Genomic DNA, 23,867 nt, shown 5'->3' with positions numbered 1-23,867 from the left:
ATTATACTCCAGAGCTGCACTCACTATTCTGCTGGTGGAGTCACTGTGTACATACATTACTTATCCTGTACTGATCCTGAGTTACATCCTGTATTATACTCCACAGCTGCACTCACTATTCTGCTGGTGGAGTCACTGTATACATACATTACTTATCCTGAGTTACATCCTGTATTATACTCCACAGCTGCACTCACTATTCTGCTGGTGGAGTCACTGTATACATACATTACTTATCCTGAGTTACATCCTGTATTATACTCCAGAGCTGCACTCACTATTCTGCTGGTGGAGTCACTGTATACATACATTACTTATCCTGAGTTACATCCTGTATTATACTCCAGAGCTGCACTCACTATTCTGCTTGTGGAGTCACTATGTACAGACATTACTTATCCTGTACTGATCCGGAGTTACATCCTGTATTATACTGCAGAGCTGCACTCACTATTCTGCTGGTGGAGTCACTGTGTCCATACATTACTTATCCTATACTGACCCTGAGTTACATGCTATACTATACTCCAGAGCTGTACTCACTATTCTGCTGGTGGAGTCACTGTGTGCATACATTACTTATCCTGTACTGATCCTGAGTTACATCCTGTATTATACCCCAGAGCTGCACTCACTATTCTGCTGGTGGAGTCACTGTATACATACATTACTTATCCTGTACTGATCCTGAGTTACATCCTGTATTATACCCCAGAGCTGCACTCACTATTCTGCTGGTGGAGTTACTGTGTACATACATTACTTATCCTGTACTGGTCCTGAGTTACATCCTGTATTATACTCCAGAGCTGCACTCACTATTCAGGTTTCAGTGCCATCATCTCCCAGCATCCCCTGCACTGATGATCTGCATTCTAGGAAGTGTTATCTTTACACCTATCAGTGCAGGAACCTGACATAGGACAAACAAACTCTGCATTACCTGAGGTTAGCCAAGTTAAGGGCGTTTGACAACTTTATAGTGTGATGGTTTCCAAAAACCAGCAGAATTGTGAATGCAGCTCTGGTATTTATAGATTCAACATTATGAGCATATCACAACACGGGTCTGACCGAGGGCTGAATCCACCCATTAATGACACAGTTTAAGATCTAAGGAAGAAACCAGTTATCACCACTAGACAGCGGCAGCTTCCAGAATGTTCCATCAGGGAAAGTGTCCCCTTGTATGTAGGACAACTGAAGAACCAGTAAAAGCGAAAAAGGAAAAAAAAAAATCTGTAAAATCCGACAAAAACACAATTTATTAATTTTGCCAGTATGTTTTACTCACAAGACACAACTCACACAAGGATGTACAGGAGTCGCCAACATCGGATATAGTAACTGGTTGTAATGCAGACAGATTTCAGAGCTGAAATGCTCCAGCAGCCCCTGCTTGTTCAGCGACTGCAGAAGTTGTTCTTGTGATTTGGGAAGGGTCATTTATAGCAGGCAGTGTACAGCCATCTGAGAACTTACTGCCCTGCTCCATCATAGGATCTCAGCTAGGCTGTCGGGGCAGGGGTTTTGACACATACAGGACCAAACAACTGTGTGGTCCTATTAATAACCTATCAATCAGTGGGGATCCGCTGCTCAAAGATCCCTGAGCCCGCCGCCATCAGTGCTGGAAGTAGATAGCGCTGTCTGTATTGCAGCATCCCAGTTTGGTACTACAGGTACAGCATCTATTGAAGTCAATGGGAGCTGTGCCTGTAGTACCAAACTAGGCCTCTGCCATTAAGGACAGCACTATCCGCTTCCAGCATAGTCTGCATTGACAGCAGGCGGAGGAATCAGCAGATCGGTGGGATCCTGAGTGGCAGACCCTTACTGATCAACTATTGATGACCCATCTTGAGGAGCGGTCAATAGTAAAAGTCCTGGAGAACCCCATTTAAAAAAAGACAGAAACCTACCTGTAAGGTGACTTGTGTACATGCGAGGGAGGGTCACAGTGTGGTTGTCACACAGCTAAAGGCGAATAGTATCTGCCCTCTTCACCCTATCGTGCCCGCGGCCAAATATAAAATCGGTGATTGCCATGTGCAACAGGTATGCGATCCCTGCGCTTAGGGAATAAATAGAAAGGCTTTACAACATATAAAAGGAGCATACTGACAAGATAGTTTACCCGGCTCAGACGCCGCCATAGTTTTATATACAGAAATAGCGCATGCTGTATCCAAGGGCAGGAAACCTCCCAGATATTCCAGCAGCACCCGACAGGACACAAGGAGCATAGTAGATAGCGGAGGGGTGGAACGGTATATAATATACTGTATATGACAACATGCAGATCTTTATGCTGGGAAGTCAAAGTAAATAAATGCTTTACAGGTGTGCCGCACCTTAAAAAAAAAAAATTTAAAAAGGTCGTTAGGGTCAGTTCACACCTGCGTTAGGGTCAGTTCCCGTTTTTTTGTCTTTCCGCTCCTTTTGGAGCAGAAAAATAGATTTTTTTCCACCCAAATCAATGAGGTTTACAAAACACTGAAAACAAACTATTGCTTTATGTTTTTTTTAAACCCAATTGAAATAATGGCAAAAAAAAAAAAAGATTCGTTTGTTTCCCTGCTCCAAAAATGGGACGGAGAGATGGAAATCCGGAACAGAGTGCTAACAGAAGTGTGAATTCACCCCGAGCAATGTAACGGGTGCTGAGCAAAGACAACGGCGCTCATACGTCCGGGTCTCACGCGGCTCTTACAGGATGTACTGTGGTCCGAACGATTGCTCATTAGTCCCACATACTGTTTCATTGCCGTCAGCTGCACATCCCTGTTTGCATAACAGAACATGCTACAGCCAATAGGGGAAGCATTACTAGGCCCGGCATTTCCTGCGATGGGCTTCGTAAGATTTGCCCCGTCGCATTAAATACATGGAGACGCACAACCACACAATCTCAGCTCCTTTGTGCTCCTTCTGAGAAACAAACCCATCCAGGCATATACTTATGGCATAATTCAGTACATTATACATATATATGTGTCAGTATTTGCAACCCCGCCCCCTTCTGACAGAACCTGCCCACTTTCCCAAAAAGTATTGGTCCAGCGCAACAGGAAATGGTCACTAATTTTTTTTTGCAAACAGTGCTTGCGCAGAACGTTGCAGCTTTTGTTCGGCAGTATTCTGGCAACGTTCCCCCAATGATTTTTGGTGTCGCAGTAAACATGTGATCACCTGAACAAGCGCTTGCTCATTAGTCCTGTGATTAGCGGCACCTTCCCAGAATTAGCAGACATGTTCCTACGAATGTTCTTGCCCGATTGGGCATTGCCGTGCCACATCACAACCTAATACGAGTCAATGCCATCACACTGCAACTTCACAAGCTGCTCCAATAATCACAAGAATTACTGCAGGTTTGGATTACTCGCAGCTGTATTTGCTTACATTAGGTTGCGAAGCAGCGCGGCAATACCGCATCCGGGGTCACGTGACATGTAACAGTTAAAAATCACCATGTATTTGTAGCCCAAGACCACCACTTGCAATCAATGAAAATAATTATGCCTAATCATGAGCTGATACAACACAACAAGAATTAGAGGGGGTGCCTAGTTGTAAACTATTGATGGCCGATCCTCAGGATAGGCTAACAGTAGTAATTTAGCAGGGGTCCGACTACCAGGATCCCTGCTGATTTGTTGATCTCTGGGTTGGTGCCCTCGTGCTCAGAGATGATTTCTGCAGGAAGCGCACAGCTCCGTTCTCACTGCAGTGGCCGTGCTTAGTACTACAGGAAAAGTTCTTATTTACTTCAGATGGGGCTTGGCCTGCAAAACCAAGCCTGGCCATTGCCATGAGAAAGGAGTCATCTGCGAGTAGTTGATCAGCAGTGGTCTCAGGTAACAGACCCCCACTGATCTAATATCGATGACCTATCCTAAAAGAAAGGCTACCAATAAGTTTACAATTGGACAACCCCTTTAAGAAAACTTGAGCAAATTTCTAAATACACATTATGTAATACGGACGGCACCTTCATGTACAGATAAGGAGCTGCTACAATTAACTCTTGTTAACCAGCAAGGATCTGGGTCAGAAGCGAACGGAACAGGTGGTAACATCTACCTATATACTGCAGTCTGCCCATTGTAAGACACAGCTGGGGCTTCAGGAGCCAACTTTTAAAGTCATTTTAAATAAATACTCCGGGCAAAACCAACAGATCAGACTTACCTACAGTGTGAGAAAACACCCCTCCCCACAATCTTATCCCAGCTGAATTGTCCTTTGCTGAGTGGTCTGCAGCGACTACTTCTAGGATGCCAAACTCATCAGTGCTGCATCTCTACTTGATTCTAGAACATTTCATGGTCATGATATACACAATCTCCCCAGCCATTCCCAGTGCTCTCAGTATCCTGATGGATGAGCAATTACCAACAGTGCAAAACGCAGGGTCGTATGTACAATGTGCAATTTACTTCATTTAAATAGGATGTGAGCGAAAAGTTAATGAAGGATCAAGTGCGAAAGCGGTCAGGTGAACCTTAAAAGAGGAATATCCCAAAGCTTCCCTTGCCGTTGCGCTTAAATAGGTTGTCTGCGATGGAGACGAACATCTCCTGGGACATGATCTGCTCGTCATCGGCTTCAGTGATGCCCAACGTGCTGAGTCTTTTCTTGTGGATCATGGTCTTCCTCCTGGAATTTGCAGTTAGTTCACATACAATGGCCTGGTTTCCATCCACGTCATCGCTGGCAATGCAGTAGTCGCTTGGAATGTGTTCTCCACCAGCGGTGAGGGGGTCGCCGTTCTCTTCCACCATCGGCTCAGTACCCTCATCTTTGGAATGACCCCCATCTTCTGGATGCATCGCCTCAGATTCCGGCTGTATCACGTCCGACGTTCCTCCATCAGCACCTATATCGTTAACTGGGGAGGCATGACATCTAGTGAGAACTCTACATGTGGCACTAACATTCTACATCGCTGTAGGAGTAAGGGTCTTTTCACATCAGCTTATGAAGTTCCGTTTGAAGCCTCTTACATTAATTTCTGTTTAAGTACAGGACAAAATAGTGCCTGCATGCTGCTCTACTTCATCCTGTAAAGTGCCAGACAGTTGGCCAGAAACTGAGCAGACCCCATTATAGTCAATGGAGTCCTTTCAGTTAAAGGGGTTTTTCATTAAAATACTCTGGCTGACCCATTCTCAGGACAGGTCATCAATATTTGATAGACTAGGGTCCACCACTTGGGGCCCCGGCCGATCGCGGGCAGGGCTGAAACACAGGGGTCAGAGCGATAGCTGCTGCTCCAAGCCCTGTATAGAGACCGGCACTTGTAACTACTGGCACTGCAGTCATTAAAATCAAGGGGCAGGCACTCGATCAGCCAGAGTCCGAAGTGTGGACCGCAGCCAATTCGGTTGAGCCAATCCCGAGAATAGGACAGGTCAACACTAGTAAGAGTCCCAGACAACTCCTTTAACTCTTTAAGCCTACAACTCACCTTCCTGCTTTGTCTCTGGCCTTACTTCTTCACCTTCCTGCTTTGTCTCTGGCCTTACTTCATCCTGTTCCGGCCCCGGCTTCACCAGCACTACAGCATAGCCCTCGTTGTTATGGATGACATTCATCTCAAGAGTGATTTTGGGGAGATTGTGCACCTCATCAATAAAGTCCTGAAAAACAAGAGGATTCTAGCTGAATGTAGTAAAAAAAAACTAAACACAGCCCCCCCATGTGACCAAGTATTACACAACCACCCGATCACCTGAAAGGATGACCATACACCACATTTCCAGAGCAGGAGAGATGGGCAAACACTAGGAGCTCTACCGGTCTTTAAAGGAGTTTTCTGGGCGGACAATCTTAGAAAAAAGGGCCCATCCGTTTATTCCCAGAGAAATAGGTCATCTGTAGTTGATTGGCTGGGGTCGGCCGCTCAGGACCCCCCCAAAAAAATCAGCTGATCTTAGCCCCTGCACTCATTACAGAAGAGACACAGATTTCAATGGAAACTGTGCCTTCTATTACACTTCTGGTCTGCAATGCAAATAGAGCTGTCAACATCTGACTTGGTTGCCCTGAGTTTGGGTGCCAAGGTCAGCTGATCACTATGGGTCCTAAGCGGCAGATCCCCACCAATTAACTTGATGACCTATCCTGAGGATAGTCAAAGAAGAAGATATGTCAGCAGCACTTCCTCTGTCCATATATGGTGAGGCGATATCAATGCATAGCAACCATGGACCCCAAGTTAGGTTACAAGAAACATACGTGTCCGTATAGGTGGTGTGATAAAACAAAATTCCTCTTTATTCCTCTATAATGCACATAGCGAAGTTTCAATCCTTATGGGTCTTTCTCAAGGCTTAAAGGGGTTGTCTCGCGAAAGCAAGTGGGGGTATACACTTTTGTATGGCCATATTAATGCACTTTGTAATATACATCATGCATTAAATATGAGCCATACAGAAGTTATTCACTTACCTTCCCTGCGCTGGCGTCCCCGTCTCCATGGCTCCGTCTAATTTCAGCGGCTAATCTCCTAATTAGACGCGCTTGCGCAGAAGGGTCTTCTCCCATCTGTTCGGTCTGGCACGAGCGGCATTCTGGCTCCGTCCCCTTCTACGCGTCATCGATTCCTGATTGGCTGGAATCGGCACACGTGACGGGGGCGGAGCCAGAACGCCGCTCGTGCCGGACCGAAGAGATGGGAGAAGACTTTTCTGCGCAAGCGCGTCTAATCGGGCGATTAGACGCTGAAGTTAGACGGAGCCATGGAGACGGGGACGCCAGCGCAGGGAAGGTAAGTGAGTAACTTCTGTATGGCTCATATTTAATGCACGATGTATATTACAAAGTGCATTAATATGGCCATACAGAAGTGTATAACCCCACTTGCTTTCGCGAGACAACCCCTTTAAGGCCCATAAAGTTCAAAACGTCGCTGTGTGCATTATAGAGGAATAAAAAGGAATTCTGCTGTTTTATCACACCACCTATGCGGCCACATATGTTTTCTGCTATCTTGAGGATAGGTCATCAATAGTACAATGACTAGTAATCATTAAGAAATTATAGTACCAACGTTTCTGGTGGCACAATGCACCACACAGCTTTGCTACATGCAAGTCACACACAGCTATGGTACATGGGCGTGTGACAGACACACACAGCTCTGTTACATGCCATGCGCCTGACAGACATGACATGCGCATGGTACAAACTCAGGTCTGCTACATTATATGCGCGTGACAGACAGCTGTGCCACACTACATGCGCATATTACAAACACAGCTCTGCTACATGACATGCGCGGTGTCTCCTGTCATGACTGCTGAGTTGTGTCTGACATAACGGCTCAGTTGTATTCTCAGTCAGTTAGCATCTGCCATTTCGGTGCCAGGGGGCGGAGCTATGACATTACCAGGGAGCCGAGCTATGAGACTCACTCTCACACACATATTTACATACATACATACAAACAGACAGACAAGTGGTCGTTAGTAGTTTGAATAAGGCCCAATGCACACGGGCAGATTTTTCACGGCGGGCTTGTGATTCCATGATCACTTGATTCCCGATCGGGGAGTAAGAATCGCAGTATGCTTCATTTTTGGGCCGGCACATCCGCAGCACAGAGAAAGAATCCTGACATGTACGTGGGAAGTCACCGGCCGGCACCGGGTCTGATTCCGCAGCAGGCTCTCGCATGCGGAATCCGACCCTGCATTTGTGCATTTGGCATAAAAGTAATGGAATACCCCATGAAAGTAATTACCAAAGTAGAAACATTGTGAAGATGGGATGTCCTAAACAAACCGCATACGGTGAGCAGATAGCATGTGCGGAGTGACTATACCTTGATAAGGATCCCGTCTCTGCAGTGGTGGATGCCGTTGTCAATCAGGCTGCAGTTACTTCCAGGATAGATCTCCACCCCAGCGCCCTGGATCAAGAGGAGGTTATGGTGAATGAGCATACAAGTAGGAACAGCTTTAACCATTTACTATAATCACAAAGAAATTAACTGTTAAATATCCAATACCATCTGGTAGCAATAAATAACACTACCATACACGCCATCACCATCATCCTCCTTTTACCTTTGCTCCATACAAGTCGCAGTATGTCATCTGCAGCTCAGCTGATTTCTTAACCGTGATGCCAGTTGTTTCGCACTGTAAAACACAGTTCTCCAGCTCAGTCTTACCCCCGAGGATGCCTACATAGTACAAACAAACACGATCAGCCCAAAACAGAAGAGATTGCCAGGAGCATCAGGAGAGGAAAAACTAAAACGCAACCCTCTGGGGTAAAAGGAGGCAGAGAATATTAACTGCCACCGATGTGCTGGTTGCTGGTGTCTCTTTGGGCTTCCAAGATGGCTGCAGCCTTTTTCTGACTACCCGATGCATACTATACACTGGTCATCCATCAGTAGAACAAGACACTACACGCTGCTCTTTATACATCAGCAGTGCTTGCCAATCCGAAAGTGGCGTGAAGTGTCTCAGACTACCAAAGCATAGTGATCACCGGGTAGTGAGGGGAAAACTGCAGACATGTTGGAAGACCAAAGGGGTCCACGGACTTACTGATGATGCCTTCTACTGCGTTATGCTGGATAAGCTTCATGTTGGAGATTTTCACATGGGCCCCACAGCACTCCACAAACTTGTCTCCTTTCCCTTGCTTCTCTATGATGATGTCATCTGGCATGCCATAGCCTGGAAAAGGTAAAAAGTAATTATTAGCGTTTTCTATATATCCTGCTCATTGGGTCAATACCGCACAGCCGTCTCAGCTTCCTCAGATAGGTCCATCTAAAGTGGATGATATTCCCGTAGAAGTCAGTGGGAGCTCAGAAACTATCACGCAGCTATAGAAGACTCCGAGGGGAGCCGAATGAGGAATGTGTGTCATAGCTCTGTTTTCTAGTGATTGTTGCTGGTCTCCGTCCATAATCCTCATTGATAACCTAATCTGACACATCACATGGGAGGCACATATCCCCTTAATGGACTAAAACTATCAAGTGCCAATAGCTCCCTATGGAAGTCATCCAGTATTAATACCAGGGAGACATGTGCCATCTTATGCCATCACTACACTGAATGATCACTACATTAGGAATACCTGCGGGTTAGTCCACCTTTTTGAGCGATCATAGTTTTTAGACATCAGGGGAACAGATTCCACAAGCTAGCAAACATCCCCGATACTCCATCGCCCCATGCCTGCTGCAGCAGCTCCATCAGTTGATGCACATTTTGCGGTTGGTTGGAGCAGATTTAACAGCCCTTTCCAACCAAGTTTTACGGGGGTTACAGTCCGGAGAGCTTGGGGGCAGTGTGGAGAATTCATTGACCTGTTCCTCCAACCACTCCCTAATAATCGGAGCTCGATCACACAGAGCACTGTCCCAATGTAGTGATAGTAAGCGTATAGCGCATATCTGAGGAGTGTCTGGTCCGACCGCAGTATGTTCAGAAGATGGAATCCACACTGGATTTTTGCATCTCAACATCCAAAGCTGAGCAGCAGATTTCTGCCCTGTGGCTTCACTTCACACCCACACGTGGATTTAGTCTTTCCGACAACAAATCCACATACAGATTTAACAAAATAGATTCAGCTTACGGAATCTGCATCGAGCAACATCACTTAGAGTTTTGCGCATTGATTTCAAATTCACCCCGGATAGGCCGCAGCACAGAACTCCATTAAAAGTAATGAGACAGATCTGATCACGAAACACATCGAATCTAGGAGGGGAAGGGGGAGGGGTGCATATGTTATTACCTTCTATGTGTATAGAGTCTGCAATGCTGATTTGACTGTGGACAACGTAATGGCCAGGACAGACCAAGACCAGATCTCCTTCATAGCACGCGTCCACCGCCTCCAGGATGTCCTTGTGGAACTGAGAGAAGAGGAGAAATATCCATCTTGACCCTTTGTTGATTATTTTTCAGCTTTATACAAACTGAAAAGACCCCTTTACCTTCCCAAGAGCCAAACATCAAACTCAAAAAAATCTGCAGCAAATATTAACCTCCCTGCTCTCTGAAACCGAAAAAGGAGGCTCTTGATTCCCCAATCACAATAATGGAAGTGTTTCAAGATATCCGTTCCTTACCAGTTGGCGAATCTTCTGGCTCAGATGGCTTTACGAATGCCTATTGTAAGACTTTCCAAAATATTTCCTCCCCACACCTGTGCAAAACCTTTCAACTACTAGTCATAGAAGGCTTCTATCCTAAAGAAAACCAACGAGCTTTAATAGTTCCTCTTCCTAAACTAGGAAAACCACCAGACACCCCTCCAAACTTTATGCCTTTATCACTACTAAATACCAACATCAAAATTCACGCAAAAATCTTAGCCTTAAGGGCGCCTACCCACTGGCGTTGCCGATTTTCGTGCGTGAAAAACGCAGCGTTTTTCGCTAATTTCCATTGACAATCATGGGTGCATTAAGAGAAAAATAAGGACACATATGCAACTGACAGTTCCTATGTGAAAAATTGCAACGAAACGAAAAAAAAAACCCAAAATGGACAAGAACACATTCTATACTAATTGCTCTTCAGAAAAAACGCAATTTAAAAAAAAAAAAAAAATATCGCCACTGGGTAGGCACCCTTAGATTGATCAAAAATGGCAGGAGAGAAGTCAAAGAAGATCAAGGTGGATCAGACAATACCAGAAGGGTCTTAAACCTTGCACACTGTCAAATTCACAGACGTCCACATGATTTTTCTTGCTCTGGATGCCATACGCTTCTCTCAAGGCTATAGCCGCATTTCCTTCAAACCCCTCGGCACTAGTATTCGCTAATGGTGCATTATCAGAGGACTTCAAAATGCCCTCTCTTCACTGATCTTGCTATTATCCTTAGACTCTTTAGCCAAAGCCTTCAGAGAAAATACCCCAATAAAAGGAATACAGATTGGAAACCGTTCCCACCTAATATACGCAGGCGATATTCTGGCGTTAACCCCATATATGCCATCTCTTGATCATATTCTGGAGATCATAAGAGTTTGGACTGATCTCTTACTATAAAATAAATGCACAGAAACCTCAAGTCTGTCCCATGGATCCCCCCAGTGATGTGCTATACTTTCTACAACATGAATATCCTTTTATTTGGCAGAATTAACGTATTAAATACCTAAGCATAGCAATAACCGCTCTACATAAACGTTATCAATACAATTATCATCCTATGTTGTAAGACTTCCAAAAATCTAAATTCAAGATATCCTGGATGAGAAGAATCCTCTCTCAATTTGTCCGGGTTCAACGCAAACCTCGTGTGACCAGCACCGTACTCACTATGGATGGGTAGGAGGTCTTGGCTTCCCAGACATTCAGGACTACTAGATAGCAACACTTGTTTCTCAACTAGCCCCATGATGGAGGTCTGAAAGCCATAAACATTGGGTTCACATGGAACTTCATTTCTCATCTGTATTATTGGGGGACACAGGAAAGGCTTTGAATAACCGCCATGCGTCCGGTGTTTGGGGCTGCTAAGACATGCCGCTGCACAACTTGGCTATTTACTTTAGTCCGTGGCTTTCGGGCCCTAACTCTACTTCGCCACCTCTGCAGTTTAAGTCGCAGCAGCCCAGAACATCAGCCGCATGGCGGCCATTCAGTGGCTTTGCTGTGTCCCCCAATGAACAGGAGGAGAAAGATTTTACAGTAATCTACCACGCATGAACAAACACACCCTTAAAGCGTACTTGAGTTTTCAACAAGTTTTCTAGAATACACAGGTTCTCCTTCCCCTCCCTCTCATCTGCTGCAGCTGTTTGCGAATTCTGATTTTCAGGTGCTCTTCCCCATTTTTCTGTTCTGCCGTTTACAATCTACTTTCAGATAGGGAGCATGTGGCAAGCCTAGAATTCCGCCAGTAGTTCCCTGTTCCGACTTCCTTGCCCTCACTTTCCATGCTGCATTGCACTGTCTCTATCCAATCAACAGTAAGGCAGTATCTGAATGCCCGCCTCTCTGCAATTCTAGGATTTACACCCCCCACCCACAGACTGTAAACAGCAGGAGAAGCAGAGACTGTGGAGATAGTTATCACAGTATCTACAGATCTGTCAGCGTGCAGCCACCTGTGAAGATAGCAACAGGTGGAGGAGTCAAGGAAACTTCCTTGTGCCCTTGTTACTATAGAAGCTCTATACTAAGGGCTTATGCTCACAGGCGCATGCATCAACGGTACGAGTCTCCAGTGCACTTTTAAATATACACTGCATTTCGCTCTGACAGAAGAGACCGCGTATGGACTGCGCATGGGCGGGAATCTGACATCACTCACATGCGCACAGCGGGGATGCGCATCGAAACGCTGCCCTCTGCAATGCTTGCGCAGTGACAGCGTTTTAATACGTAGTCCATAGGAGAACTCCGTATCATACGTAGAGAAATGGTGCATGCTGCGATTTCTCTTGCGTATGTAAACGCTGTGTCCACACGCTGGTGTGCAAGGTAGAATGAAGGTCCATTAACTTTCATTGCCTCCATTCACAGCATATCACACGTGTGCGTGCACTGTGTGCGTAATACGCGGTGAAAACTCGCCAGTCGACATTCGCCCTTTCAAAGAGTGTGCAGAGAAGCTGGGAGACCCCTAGTGGCAGCCACTTCATATGCGATTTACAGTGGTACAGCAGCAATGTTTAATGCAAGTGTATTACAGAAATCATGATATACAGACACAAGTTAGTAGATAAGTAGAAGTTGTCTGAAAAGTTAGAGCCCTTTTACAGTCCTTTAGTTAAAATCAGCAATTTCTGTGATATCTACCTGGTTAGTAAATGCATGACTCTGTTCTGACCTCCAGGGGGCAGTAACAAACCAGATAGATAAGGTACTGTATATAAAGACAGAGGGTCTCCTTTAACAAAGCTGTTTAAGAGAAAGCCTGTCCTTATTGCCCAATTAACCATACATATCACAGCTTACTTTTCTGCAACTGCTCCGGTAAAATGAAAGCAGAGCTGTGATTGGTTGTTTTGGGTAACTTTCTTTTAAACAATTTTGATAAATGAAGCCTGGAGTTTTCAGCTTTGCTGACCCTTACCTGAATTTCCTGACTCGGGTCACAGGATTCCGGCTCCAGGCGCTCTCTGGTTAAACACATCAGCATCTGAATGGACATACTTGTGGATACAACATGCATGACTCTTCCTCCCGACGGTCGGGAACCTTTCTTTTTGAAGCTGCAGGATCCTGGACTCTTCTGATAACAGAAAAGATATCTGCAAACAGAAGGCACCATAAGCGCATGTGGTTGGTCAGCAAGGCTGTCCCCAGGAGGAGCCACTGAGCACTTACTACAAGGCACCTACCTCAGGAGCGGGTTCTCAATCAGTTTCAGCTTCCGCTTCAAATTGTCCAGCTCATCGTCCATCCTCATGCCCTCCACCATGGAGAGGTTGTCCAGCTCGCAGCCCGAGTCAGAGTCTCTCCTGGATAATGTGTTCTGGAGGTTGATGAACTTGGAGTAAACTTGGTCACAGCGAGTCAGAATGGCGCGATACTCCCATACCAGCTCCGATGGGAGACGCTCCTCCAGGATGTCATAATGTCTAGAAGAAGAAAGAGGGCCTTAATGGGGTTTTCCAGGACTAGAATACTGATAACCCATCCCTGAAAGGAGTTGTACTAAAAACAACTTCTCACATATCCACAGGCTAGGTGATAAAAGTCTCACCCCGAGAATGAGGGTCCCGTGTCCCCCTCTACTAATCACTGTGGGAGATCGCTGCATTAATCTGCAGCGACGTGACTAACTGGAGGTGCGAACGCAGGACCACTACCCCATTAATACACTGGAATAGTCACATGCAAGCTCTCCACCATCTCCAGCAATCCCATTGGAGATGAATGAAGTGGTACTGTGCATTCAATCTCATCCTCACTGAAGGGGGAGGAAGTAGTGCAGTAAGTCCAGTGAGAAGGGGGGGCATGGGACCCCAGTTCTCAGGATTGGTGGGGGTATCTTCGGTGAGACCCCCACAGATCAGACTTATCAACTATCCACAGGTTAGGTGATAAGTCGTTTTTGGTACAACCCCTTCAAGATAGATCCATGTCCACGCAGTGGGGGCCCATCGCCAGGGACCCTAGCTGTTTGAATAGGCTGCGGCACTCAGATGAGCACAGTGGGCTTTTTGCTAGCCAGTGACATCATGTTCATTTGTCATGTGCCTTATTTGCAGCCCAGTCGGGCATACCGGGCACTGCCGCTATAAAATGAACAGTGCTGTGCCTGGTATGCAGAGAAGAGGCGCAGTGTCAGCCTGAACGTCGTTGCCTCTTCTCACAGCTGGTCGGCCGGGTTCTTGGACACCGGTTCCCCAACAATATATTGATGACCTATCCTGAGAAAAGGCCATCAATACTTTACTTCAAGAAAACCCCTCTATGTGACCAAACGGAGAACCCCTCCTATCCTGTACGCTACTGCATGGGACTTACAGGCGTAACCGCGGCTCAACACATCTCGTAAAATAATCAATATGGTCTTCCTCCTCTTCGTCCCAGGAGCGCCAGATGTTCTGATAGAAGAATCTGCAACAGAAATCCACAGTGTGACACGGACATCAACATACCGCCATTGCTTCACCTATGCTGGTTAAGGCCTCGTTCACATCTGGTGCATTTTAGCATGGATCCGCCCCAAAATCTGCAACATTTGGTGCAGATGGGCAGCAGATTTCACACTTTTAATCAAAAGGCGTGAAGTTTGCTGTGGATCTGTGTCAAAATTCACACAAAGGCTTGGATTTTGGCATGGATTTTTCACTGCGAAAAATCTGCATCAAATCCTCTACGTGTGAACGCACCCTTATGAGTGCCTAAAAGGCAAAGTCCTACCGTAGTACTCATCTACTACCGGAAGCCGTCAAAGAGCAGGGAAACAATCAGAAATTAGGGGGGTTGTCAGGCATTAGAAAAAAAATGGCAGCCTTCTTCCAGAAACAGCGCCACACTGGGTTGTATGTGGTATTGCAGCTCAGACATTCATTTCTGTTAAAGGGGTTGTCCAGGGCCGAAACGTTTTTTTTTCTCCCAACAGCCCCCCCGTTCGGCGCGAGACAACCCCGATGCAGGGACCTAAAAGAAAAACCGCACAACGCTTACCTGAATCCCCGCGCTCCGGTGACTTCTTACTTACCGGTTGAAGATGGCCGCCGGGATCTTCTCCCTCCGTGGACCGCAGCTCTTCTGTGCGGTCCATTGCCGATTCCAGCCTCCTGATTGGCTGGAATCGGCACATGACTGGGCGGAGCTACACGGAGCCCCATTGAGAAAAGAAGACGACCGGACTGCGCAAGCGCGTCTAATCTGGCGAATAGACGCTGAAAATTAGACGGCTCCATGGAAACGAGGACGCCAGCAACGGAGCAGGTAAGTGAAAAATTTCTGATAACTTCTGTATGGCTCATAATTAATGCACAATGTACATTACAAAGTGCATTAATATGGCCATACAGAAGTGTATAGACCCACTTTGTTTCGCGGGACAACCCCTTTAAGAGATTCGGCTGTCATCTCTAAGCATAGACAATATGAGGAATGGCATCACCATCTGTGTCTTAATACACCATATTGATAACAGGGTCTTCCCTGACAGGCGCCATGTTTCACCAATCAGCGTTATTCCCCTCACCAGTCAGTGGTTTTAACATTATGGCTGATCAGTATAAATAGCTATAAAGCATTCTATATCCATAGTAACAACTGACAGAAGAGGTGCATCTCGTCAGGAACACCAAGTAGTCGAAAATGCAAAAGTCATTCTATGGAGGCGTCGGGTACAAGCAGCGCACATGGAAATCCTAGTCTATACATGAAAATCCGGTAAGTAGAAGACATCTCCTCACTGACCTGACATGTTCTATAGACATTGCGGTTTGGTCATACTCCCCCGAATCATCAAACACCACGTAGAGCTCCTGGAGAGGAACCTTCTGCTCCTTTGCTTCCAAAATGTCCCGGATGCTCTGCTCGTTGACACAATCGACGCGACACTCGCATAAGAATGGCTCACACAGCCGTACCACCGCCTTCAGGTTGGAGCAAGACAGGCCGGTCACCTGCCCAAGACAAAGAGGTTTATGAAGGAAACTTGTCTTATGGAAATAAAGCTTTAGCAGAAAGTTGCAGATCTTTGTCTTAAAGGGAACTTGTCATCACAACTACGTTATGGGGTGTAAAAGGAGAGGGAACGGGGGTCCAGGGGGCCGTGGACTCACGGGGTGCCCTGTTCCAGCTCTGTGTCCCTGCTAAGTTGGTGCGTGTAGTGTGGTGGCTCAATGCAGGCTCTCTTCCACAGAGGTCAATGGAAGCGCCTGCGCACACCGCCTTGTGAAGAGTCCACGCACCAGCTTAGCAAGGACACAGCGCTGGAACGGGAGTCCTAGGGAGCATAAGACAGCGTCTCGGACACCCCGCTACCTCACCCACAATGTAGGTTATGAAGCTCAAAAGGGGACGGCAGAGGCCTATTTTACTGTGCTTCAGGCCACTCCCACACATTCTGAAATCTTGATATTTTACCGCCATTTCGAATGGCATTTTTATACACATTGTAAAGCGCTCTTTAATGCGCCTCATCATTGTGATGGGTGATGAGGTGCAATAAAAAAAAAGCTCTAAAACGCATGAAAATAGAACAGATAGCGCTTGAAAAACGCGGCATTAGTAATGCTACATTAGAACGCAGTTCTGCAAAGCCCCATTGAAATTAATGGGGTGCTTGGGACTCCGTGCAGAAACCGACATGAATCTGCTGCCACGGCGCTATTCAGCAAGTAATACGCAGGTCACACATTTTGTATAACGCAGCGTTTCAGCTTCCCCCTCCTAATGTTACTTTCCTTTAATCCTGCGTGCCCTGTATGCAAAGTAGGGGGGGGGGGGGGGGGGGCGATAGAGAAATCTCCTGTCTCCCTGCTGGCTGCTCCATGTGCGCGCCAGCACTGCTAGCTCCTGTGCAGGATAATGGGAGCGCGGAGACACATGGATGAGTGTCGGGCATCGTTTGCCCAACACTCGTCCTGTGTAAATGGGCCTTAAGTATAGTACACTTTATTATTTTAATACAGCGGGCTTTTATTGGTGGCGTTGTCTAGTAACGGCCAACCCCTTTAATTAAAATCCCTTTGGGACCCCACTGGCAAAACTTATATTTCTGCACATAAGGCCTCCTGTAGATGGCTGGGTTGGATCCCATTGCGTTAATTCCCGCAGCGGGATGCGAGCCGTGCCCCTGTGGCTCACCTGCTCCCAGCGTCTCCCCGCACTGCTATGTGCCGGCACATGCGCAGAGCGGAGCCGGCGCATCACCAGTGACGTCTCTGCGACGCTCGCACACAAATAGGACATGTGTGCATTTGGCCTAACTCTGCCATTTAACTCTACTTGTGCGAAAACATTAAAAAAAAAAAAAAAAAAAGCTCTTACGGCAATATCAACAAAAATAAAAGTTAAAGCTTTTGGAAGGCAGGGATGAAATAAAAAAACAAAAAAAACATGAAATAGCTTAGAGGTGAAGGGGTCAAAAAAAAATCTTAATTTGCATTGTGTCAATTGAACGGAAAAGGGTGCCATTACACAAACCTCTACAAGGACTTCGAAGATATCGGTGCGCCACACTGCCTTCCAGCCGGAGGGTTCCAAGGCTCGTTCCAGGTACTCCGCTATAAATTCTCTCACTTCGGGGGGTTTACAGTCACCTTTTAAGGGAGCATAAAGAGTCACCTCATTAATGCACCTAAAAACATGTGATCAGCATCAGCCAACCAGAGGGGAATAAAGGGGTTTTCTGGAATTTTCAGAAACTTTGCCAGGAGTAGGCAAAAGTAAAAATATTGAGTTTTACTTACACATTACACCCCCAACCAGTAGGCGGAGGGGGCGGTCCTACAGCAACTATGTCACATACATCATTCAGATGGCCACTGCGGCCAATCACCAGGGGTAAGGCCAGCGATTGGCTGCAGCGGTCCATGTGAAGGATGTACACGACAAGACATCACTGCAGAACAAGAAGTAGATTTAAAGGGGAAGCAATCCCAAAGAGAACACAAGCGCTCACCGGCAAGATGCAGGGAACGGGATTGAGATCAGCAGCACAATAGGAAGAAGGAAGTCCAGCATCTCAGAAAAATGGCCTTATATGAAGCTGGATTAAAAATCCATCAGGAACAAGACAAAAAGGTTTTGATAATTATGAGTGACCAAATAATTACAAGATTAAATCCCCTGGAGGGACTAAAAAAAAAAAAAAGAAAATAAATAAAAAAAAATGAATGACATCACTGAATGGCTGTGATTGGTTTATCGAGCGCCGGCTGTGATTGGCTGGCACTCAATCCAATCACAGCGCTTACTTACGCAGTACTGACGGCGGGGGAATTCAAAGCCGAGTAGGGAGATGTTTCACCGTTCATTATATGGTACATTTAAAAAATACTTGTCCTGCAACAAACGATCCCTCATAAGGCTAGGGCAAAGGAGGAAAATAAATACAAGGCGGCTATGGCTCGAGGAAGTCGGGGACAAAAAACAAAAATAGGATGAAAAATCTGTGTTTGAAGGGGTTAAAGTAAGGTACAAGTAAATGCTTTGTGTCTCCGGTGTCGTATGGCGCAGATGCTGGCTCCTACCTCCATGACCAAGTTTTCCCCACACCAGTAAATGCGTCGGCCAGATGCCAACTAGCTTTAGCTATGTTGGTGTCAGATGCCCTCAGTCATGTGACCAGTGAGGGGCAGAACTGTGAGGCTCTGTGCCCGCGCGTTGGCATAGAGATCAACAACCGATGCACATTGAGCCTTCTGAGAAGAGTCGCACCATGTTTACACGCTGGAACAAGGGACCTGGCGAGTATAAAAAGCAGCGCCGCAGAACCCCGATTCTCGCATCTCAGAGCCCCATAACAGTTTATCGGGCTCCAATGTGCTGACAGGTCCCCTTTAAGGGACACACGTAAAAACAACTTTTCTGTGGTCCCTTGGGGGGATGGTGGAGTTTCCTGAGCAGCGACTGTCATGCGTTTTACCACCACCTGAGCCGTGTCCTACGGACGGTGCTCACCCAGCAGATAGTCCTTGTAGGCCTCGAAGCGCTCGTAGAAGAGGAGGGTGCTGGTCTGGAACAGGTCGGGGAACTGCACGTTGCCGGCTAGAACACGTTGTGGAGAAACCCTGCCCAGCTTCCTGTGGCTGCCGTAGTCGCTGTCCGCATCCTCCTGGAACAAGACTGAGAGAAACAGGAAGCGTCAGAACGCTGCGGTGCCCCCTGCAGGGGCTCTCTGAGGGCACCCCTACACACCAACTGTGGTATTATAAGGACAACCTAAGGGCTCCCATGGCTTGCACTGCGCAGGGGTTCCTCGGGGGCGGGGCTGAAGTGTGATTGACAGCTGTCCCCGAAACGTGAGTGACCCCTGATTGGCAGTAAGACGGACATGATGCTTTATATATAGCCTCTCCTGGTTCCAGTCTATAAGGTCCCGTTAACCACTTAAGGACTTTAACCATGTGGTGGTTTTCCGGTCTTTTTCCTTCAGAAGCCAAAATTATTTTTTCCTGCATGTTTTTCCTGTGGCTATTTTATATCTTTTTTCTCACTGGCTTTTCTTCCCTTTTTATCAGGGATATAATGCTAAATAAATAAATAAATAAATAAAAGGTTTTAACTTCATTTATTTACGCCAAAACACCACATGGGAACGGGCTCCTCTTTTTTTTGGACGTTTTTAGATATAATATGTATAATTTTGGATTACAGGGCGCATAAGGCAACGGTTTGGGTCGTCGGTGGGTCATTTTCTTTACTTATTTTTTAAGCTTTTTTTTTTTACCACCTACACCCCCTATGACATCAAATAAGAGCCGTGTAGCTATTGAAAAACACTTTTCCAGTCTCCTCTGGGTCCTCTGCTGTGTTCGACAGGCGAGGACCCAACCTGCTCCTGCTTGCAGAAGCAGAGGCTTTAATCCCACGCCGTACATCTGCTATCAGCAGTGATTAAAGACTAAGCGCCCTGTATTTACCTCTCCTGGTCCCTAAGGGGTTAAAGGGGTTGTCCCGCGGCAGCAAGTGGGTCTATACACTTCTGTATGGCCATATTAATGCACTTTGTAATGTACATTGTGCATTAATTATGAGCCATACAGAAGTTATTCACTTACCTGTTCCGTTGCTGGCGTCCTCGTCTCCTTGGTGCCAGCTAATTCTGCTGTCTTCTGGCGTTTTTAGACGCGCTTGCGCAGAAGGGTCTTCTGGCTTCTCTTCAGTCCGGCACGAGCGGCGTTCTGGCTCCGCCCCCGTCACGTGTGCCGATTCCAGCCAATCAGGAGGCTGGAATCGGCAATGGACCGCACAGAGCCCACAGTGCACCATGGGAGAAAACCACAGTGCATCCCTGGGAAAGGATCGGCGGCCATCATAGGCAGAAGATTTTTTAAAGTTCATATTTTGTCGGATCGGTGAGCAGCAAGCGGCTTAAAAACCGCTTTAAATTGCTATTTTATGCCAGGGGGGAGGAGGGGGGGGGGTGACAGGGGGAATGGGGTAAGGTAAAATTTTGATGTTTGCCGTGAGACAACCCCTTTAAATCTGACTCATGACAGGCGGTCCGTATACAGGATGTGGCGTACAACAGGACTATATATCGATGGTAGCATCAGCCATCTGTCCCTATAGAATATGCCTGTGCCACGCTGGTACTACACAGGGCATGACAGTAGGCAGCGTGCAGGGCACAGCCGCCCGCCGGCCCCGTATACACATATGTAAGCGGGGATTGCCATCCTGCATACTAACGGTATATCGCTAACAGCGGTCATCACTATGAGAACCCAACTGCTGGGACCCCAGAATTCTCATGAACGGGGTCTGGAGTCCGCAGCAATTAACCTAACAGCTATAGATGAGCGAGTACCTGCCCGCTCGAGACCGAAGGTTTGGGTGCCGGCAGCAGGCACGGAGCTGCGGGGGAGAGCGGGGCGGAACGGAGGGGAGATCTCCCTCTCCCTCCCCCCCCCCCCCCCCCCCCGCTGACTGCCAATTCTCACTGCTCCCCCACGCCGGCACCCAAGCCTTCGGTCTCGAGCAGGCCCTTAGCGAGTATGCTCGCTCATCTCTACTAACAGCGTTCTCACATGTGCGCCGACACCGTGTGTCTCAACGGGGCCAATCAGAGCGCTTCGACTCGGGTACTTCTGGCCCGATGCAGAGGCAGCGTGCGTGTGAGACCGCCAGGCCTTATTCCCGGACAAGCCGAACCCCCGCATTCGTGGAAGCCCTTCAGTCAGCCCCCCGCCGTCCGGCACGCTACCCTCTATCCTGCGCATGGTCTATTGTACGCCGGCCGCACACGAGCGGATTTGGCTTGCGGACGATCTCACCTCCATGAGCAAGAATAGAACATTCGCTGGGAGCGGAGAGCGATTGCCACTCGCTGAAAAAAATAAATTACAGCCTGTTCTATTTTTGCGCAGATTCCGTGCGGCCGCCGACCACTGAAGTCAACGGAGGCCGTCCGACCCTCGGCCCTTCTGCAATTGAGATGGCGGAAAGGTCGCGGATTCCGCATCATCGCGGGAAAAGCAGGGATTTAAAAAAAAACTGTCCTGTGTGTCTGATGGCGACCGTCCGCCACACAGATAAATACGCGGACGCCGGTCGGGCACAGGGTCGGATGGCGCTGTGGGCTCCAGCATGCAGAATCCGCCACCCGATGTGTGCGGCCGCCCTGAGTCACTGCGTATTACACACCAATATAGACCGCGCTACGGTTTTATCCCCCTCACACTCTTAAAAAAAAAAAACGTAGGTGTGATTGGCGCAATGGGAATCGGTGGGCTTTTAGCGCCGCGCCTTACATACACATGAAAATCCCGTAGATGAGGCCGGCCTCACGCGACCGTACGTGTAAGACCCATCGGGAGTCGCGCAGAGTTTTACCGCCGTGTAGCCGGCCTATCGCCGTCTGGCAGCGACATTGTGCGGCACGTGGCGCCGTATCTCTCACGCACGCCGTCTGCCCGTTTTTGTTTACATCTCCTGCGCTGTTGCTTTGCGATGTAATTGCGTACGGGCGGCGGTTATTACACGCGGTTTCAGGGCGGTTTACCAGTCACCTTGTGGGAACTCCGCAGCACATCCCTCCTGTGTGAACATAACCCAAGCGGGACTACAAGTCACAGCAATCACAGGACGTGCCTGAGGGAGTGGCTGCGACTTGTAGTTCGCCAGGACGAGCCCAGCTGCTTACCCTGCCGCACGTCCCTCATGGAGCCCATGTCCCGGGACATGCCGGTGTCCTCCATCTTCAGCTCCTCCAACCGACCGTCCGACATGACAACCGCCCCGCCCGAGACACCGCGCCAGCATTCAAACCTCACAGCCACGCCTCCTCTGACGTCACCAGCAAACGGCTCTTCCATTCGCCACCACAAAAGATTAACGTGAATACAGCCAGAGCGTCGAGAATATCACAGCGACACCTAGCGGCAGGAGGGCACCGCGCCATCTAGCGACATGAGACGATCTCTACAGCGAGGCAACTACCTGTAGCGACAGGAAGTTATCACTGCAGCGCGCCGCCTAGCGGCAGGACGTCATCACTACAGGTGGTCTAAAATATATTAGACCATCAATATACAGTATATCAGTATAGAGAGCTAATAACCGCCCACAGGGTCATTAATAAGGGTTTCACCTTCATGTTCTTCTCTGCTTGTCTGAGGCTATAGCTCATATACACTGAATTGGCCCTTCATGAATTGGCGCAGCAATTTATTGCGGTGCAGATTCCAAGGGGTGATTAAACCATTCTGCGGGAATATCGGCCCCTGCGGACAGGAAGCTTCTTGTAGTTGATTAGATGGCGGTGCTGGCATGTTCTGTCCAGCCGACAGGAAGGGGTCAGCGATTCATGCTGCTTGCGCCAAATTCTGACCTCCCATCAGCAACAGGAATCTGGATTCGTCTGACTAGGGGATGTGTTTCCGCTGCTCAGTGATACAATTTTTGCGCTTTTGCCCGCTGGAGTCTCCTCTTTCCGTTTTTCTTAGGCCGGTCTCACATGAATGGATTTGAATTGCAGCAGGCATAGAAATGCATTGACCTTCGCCGGTTCGCTCACACATTTGGGTAAGAATGGCGGATTCTGCAAGCGGGAGAAAAATCGTGTGTGGATTCCATGCGTAAGAGCTCAATTGATGTCTATGGATGCGTTAGATCCACAGTGCATACGCAATTATTGCATATGGGCGCGGATTGGCATGCTCATTGCTAGGAGACCAGATACAAATGGTATAAAGAAAGCAGGAATTTGTGGGCAGACAATGAAGAACGGAATCTGATGAGCAGCCCACCATCCAGACTGCCTGCAACCTCCGCTCGTTCTTCCGGGCTCTTCACTTTTTCAAAGTGGTTTATACTACTTCCCAAGAAAGTAGTACAAACCCGCTGAGCCTAAGAGCCGTATCCCATCCTGAAGGCTCTCAGAGTTTCTCACTACAACAGAGAGTGTCGCCTGAGCGATAGAAGAGCGTTTCCAGGGGGTTGGCTACTTTCCAATGTCATTCGCTGCTTGCGTTCGTTCTTCCGCACGGACGATATGCTGCTCCTAAATGTACATCCGCGCATAAAGACGCAACCATGCGCAATTCGCGCTCCCGTGATCAAACTTCCGCTGTGGATATCCGCGTTTGGAATCTGGGCCGTTTGTGTGAGCCGGCCTGAGACACAATGGCGCTGGAACTGGTCATCTGCTGTTATAGCCATAAGGATTGGCGAGTTGTGCGTTCGGACGCGTTAGTCGGAACATCAGCGTTGTATTCAGCTAC

The 23,867-nt window shown here is 47.7% G+C and overlaps 1 protein-coding gene across 2 annotated transcripts; it reads right to left on the bottom strand.

Moving 5' to 3' along the window:
• On the bottom strand, nucleotides 1–22,407 carry SHCBP1 (SHC binding and spindle associated 1). Of its 2 annotated transcripts, XR_010787220.1 has the most exons (14): nucleotides 22,289–22,407; nucleotides 19,102–19,266; nucleotides 17,623–17,738; nucleotides 15,889–16,097; nucleotides 14,476–14,568; nucleotides 13,344–13,583; nucleotides 13,076–13,253; nucleotides 9,775–9,895; nucleotides 8,568–8,699; nucleotides 8,076–8,194; nucleotides 7,832–7,918; nucleotides 5,474–5,645; nucleotides 4,195–4,894; nucleotides 4–2,069 (listed from the first exon to the last, which is right to left on the bottom strand). XR_010787220.1 is itself a non-coding variant. In XM_066584045.1 (13 exons), exons 1-13 carry the CDS (start codon nucleotides 22,371–22,373, stop codon nucleotides 4,509–4,511), a joined length of 2,103 nt encoding a protein of 700 aa, XP_066440142.1. In that variant the 5' UTR covers nucleotides 22,374–22,407; the 3' UTR covers nucleotides 1–4,508. The 2 variants fall into 2 exon arrangements, 1 of the variants encoding a protein (XP_066440142.1); XM_066584045.1 differs by having other exon boundaries at nucleotides 1–4,894.
• Nucleotides 22,408–23,867: the final 1,460 nt, after the last annotated feature.

Source organism: Eleutherodactylus coqui, chromosome 11 (assembly GCF_035609145.1).
Source record: "Eleutherodactylus coqui strain aEleCoq1 chromosome 11, aEleCoq1.hap1, whole genome shotgun sequence".
NCBI lineage: Eukaryota > Metazoa > Chordata > Amphibia > Anura > Eleutherodactylidae > Eleutherodactylus > Eleutherodactylus coqui.
Note: the sequence above shows the minus strand (reverse complement) of the source record. Positions and strands in the feature narration are given on the sequence as shown.

What these genes read in the sequence shown, in the direction of transcription:
- SHCBP1 (XM_066584045.1), bottom strand. Translation starts at nt 22,373, where the DNA reads ATGTCGGACGGTCGGTTGGAGGAGCTGAAGATGGAGGACACCGGCATG. An exon ending in TCTTCGAAGTCCTTGTAGAG is followed by an intron (nt 16,098 to 17,622) that starts GTTTGTGTAATG and finishes TGTCTTGGGCAG; the next exon opens with GTGACCGGCCTGTCTTGCTC. An exon ending in ATTGAGAACCCGCTCCTGAG is followed by an intron (nt 13,254 to 13,343) that starts GTAGGTGCCTTG and finishes TTCTGTTTGCAG; the next exon opens with ATATCTTTTCTGTTATCAGA.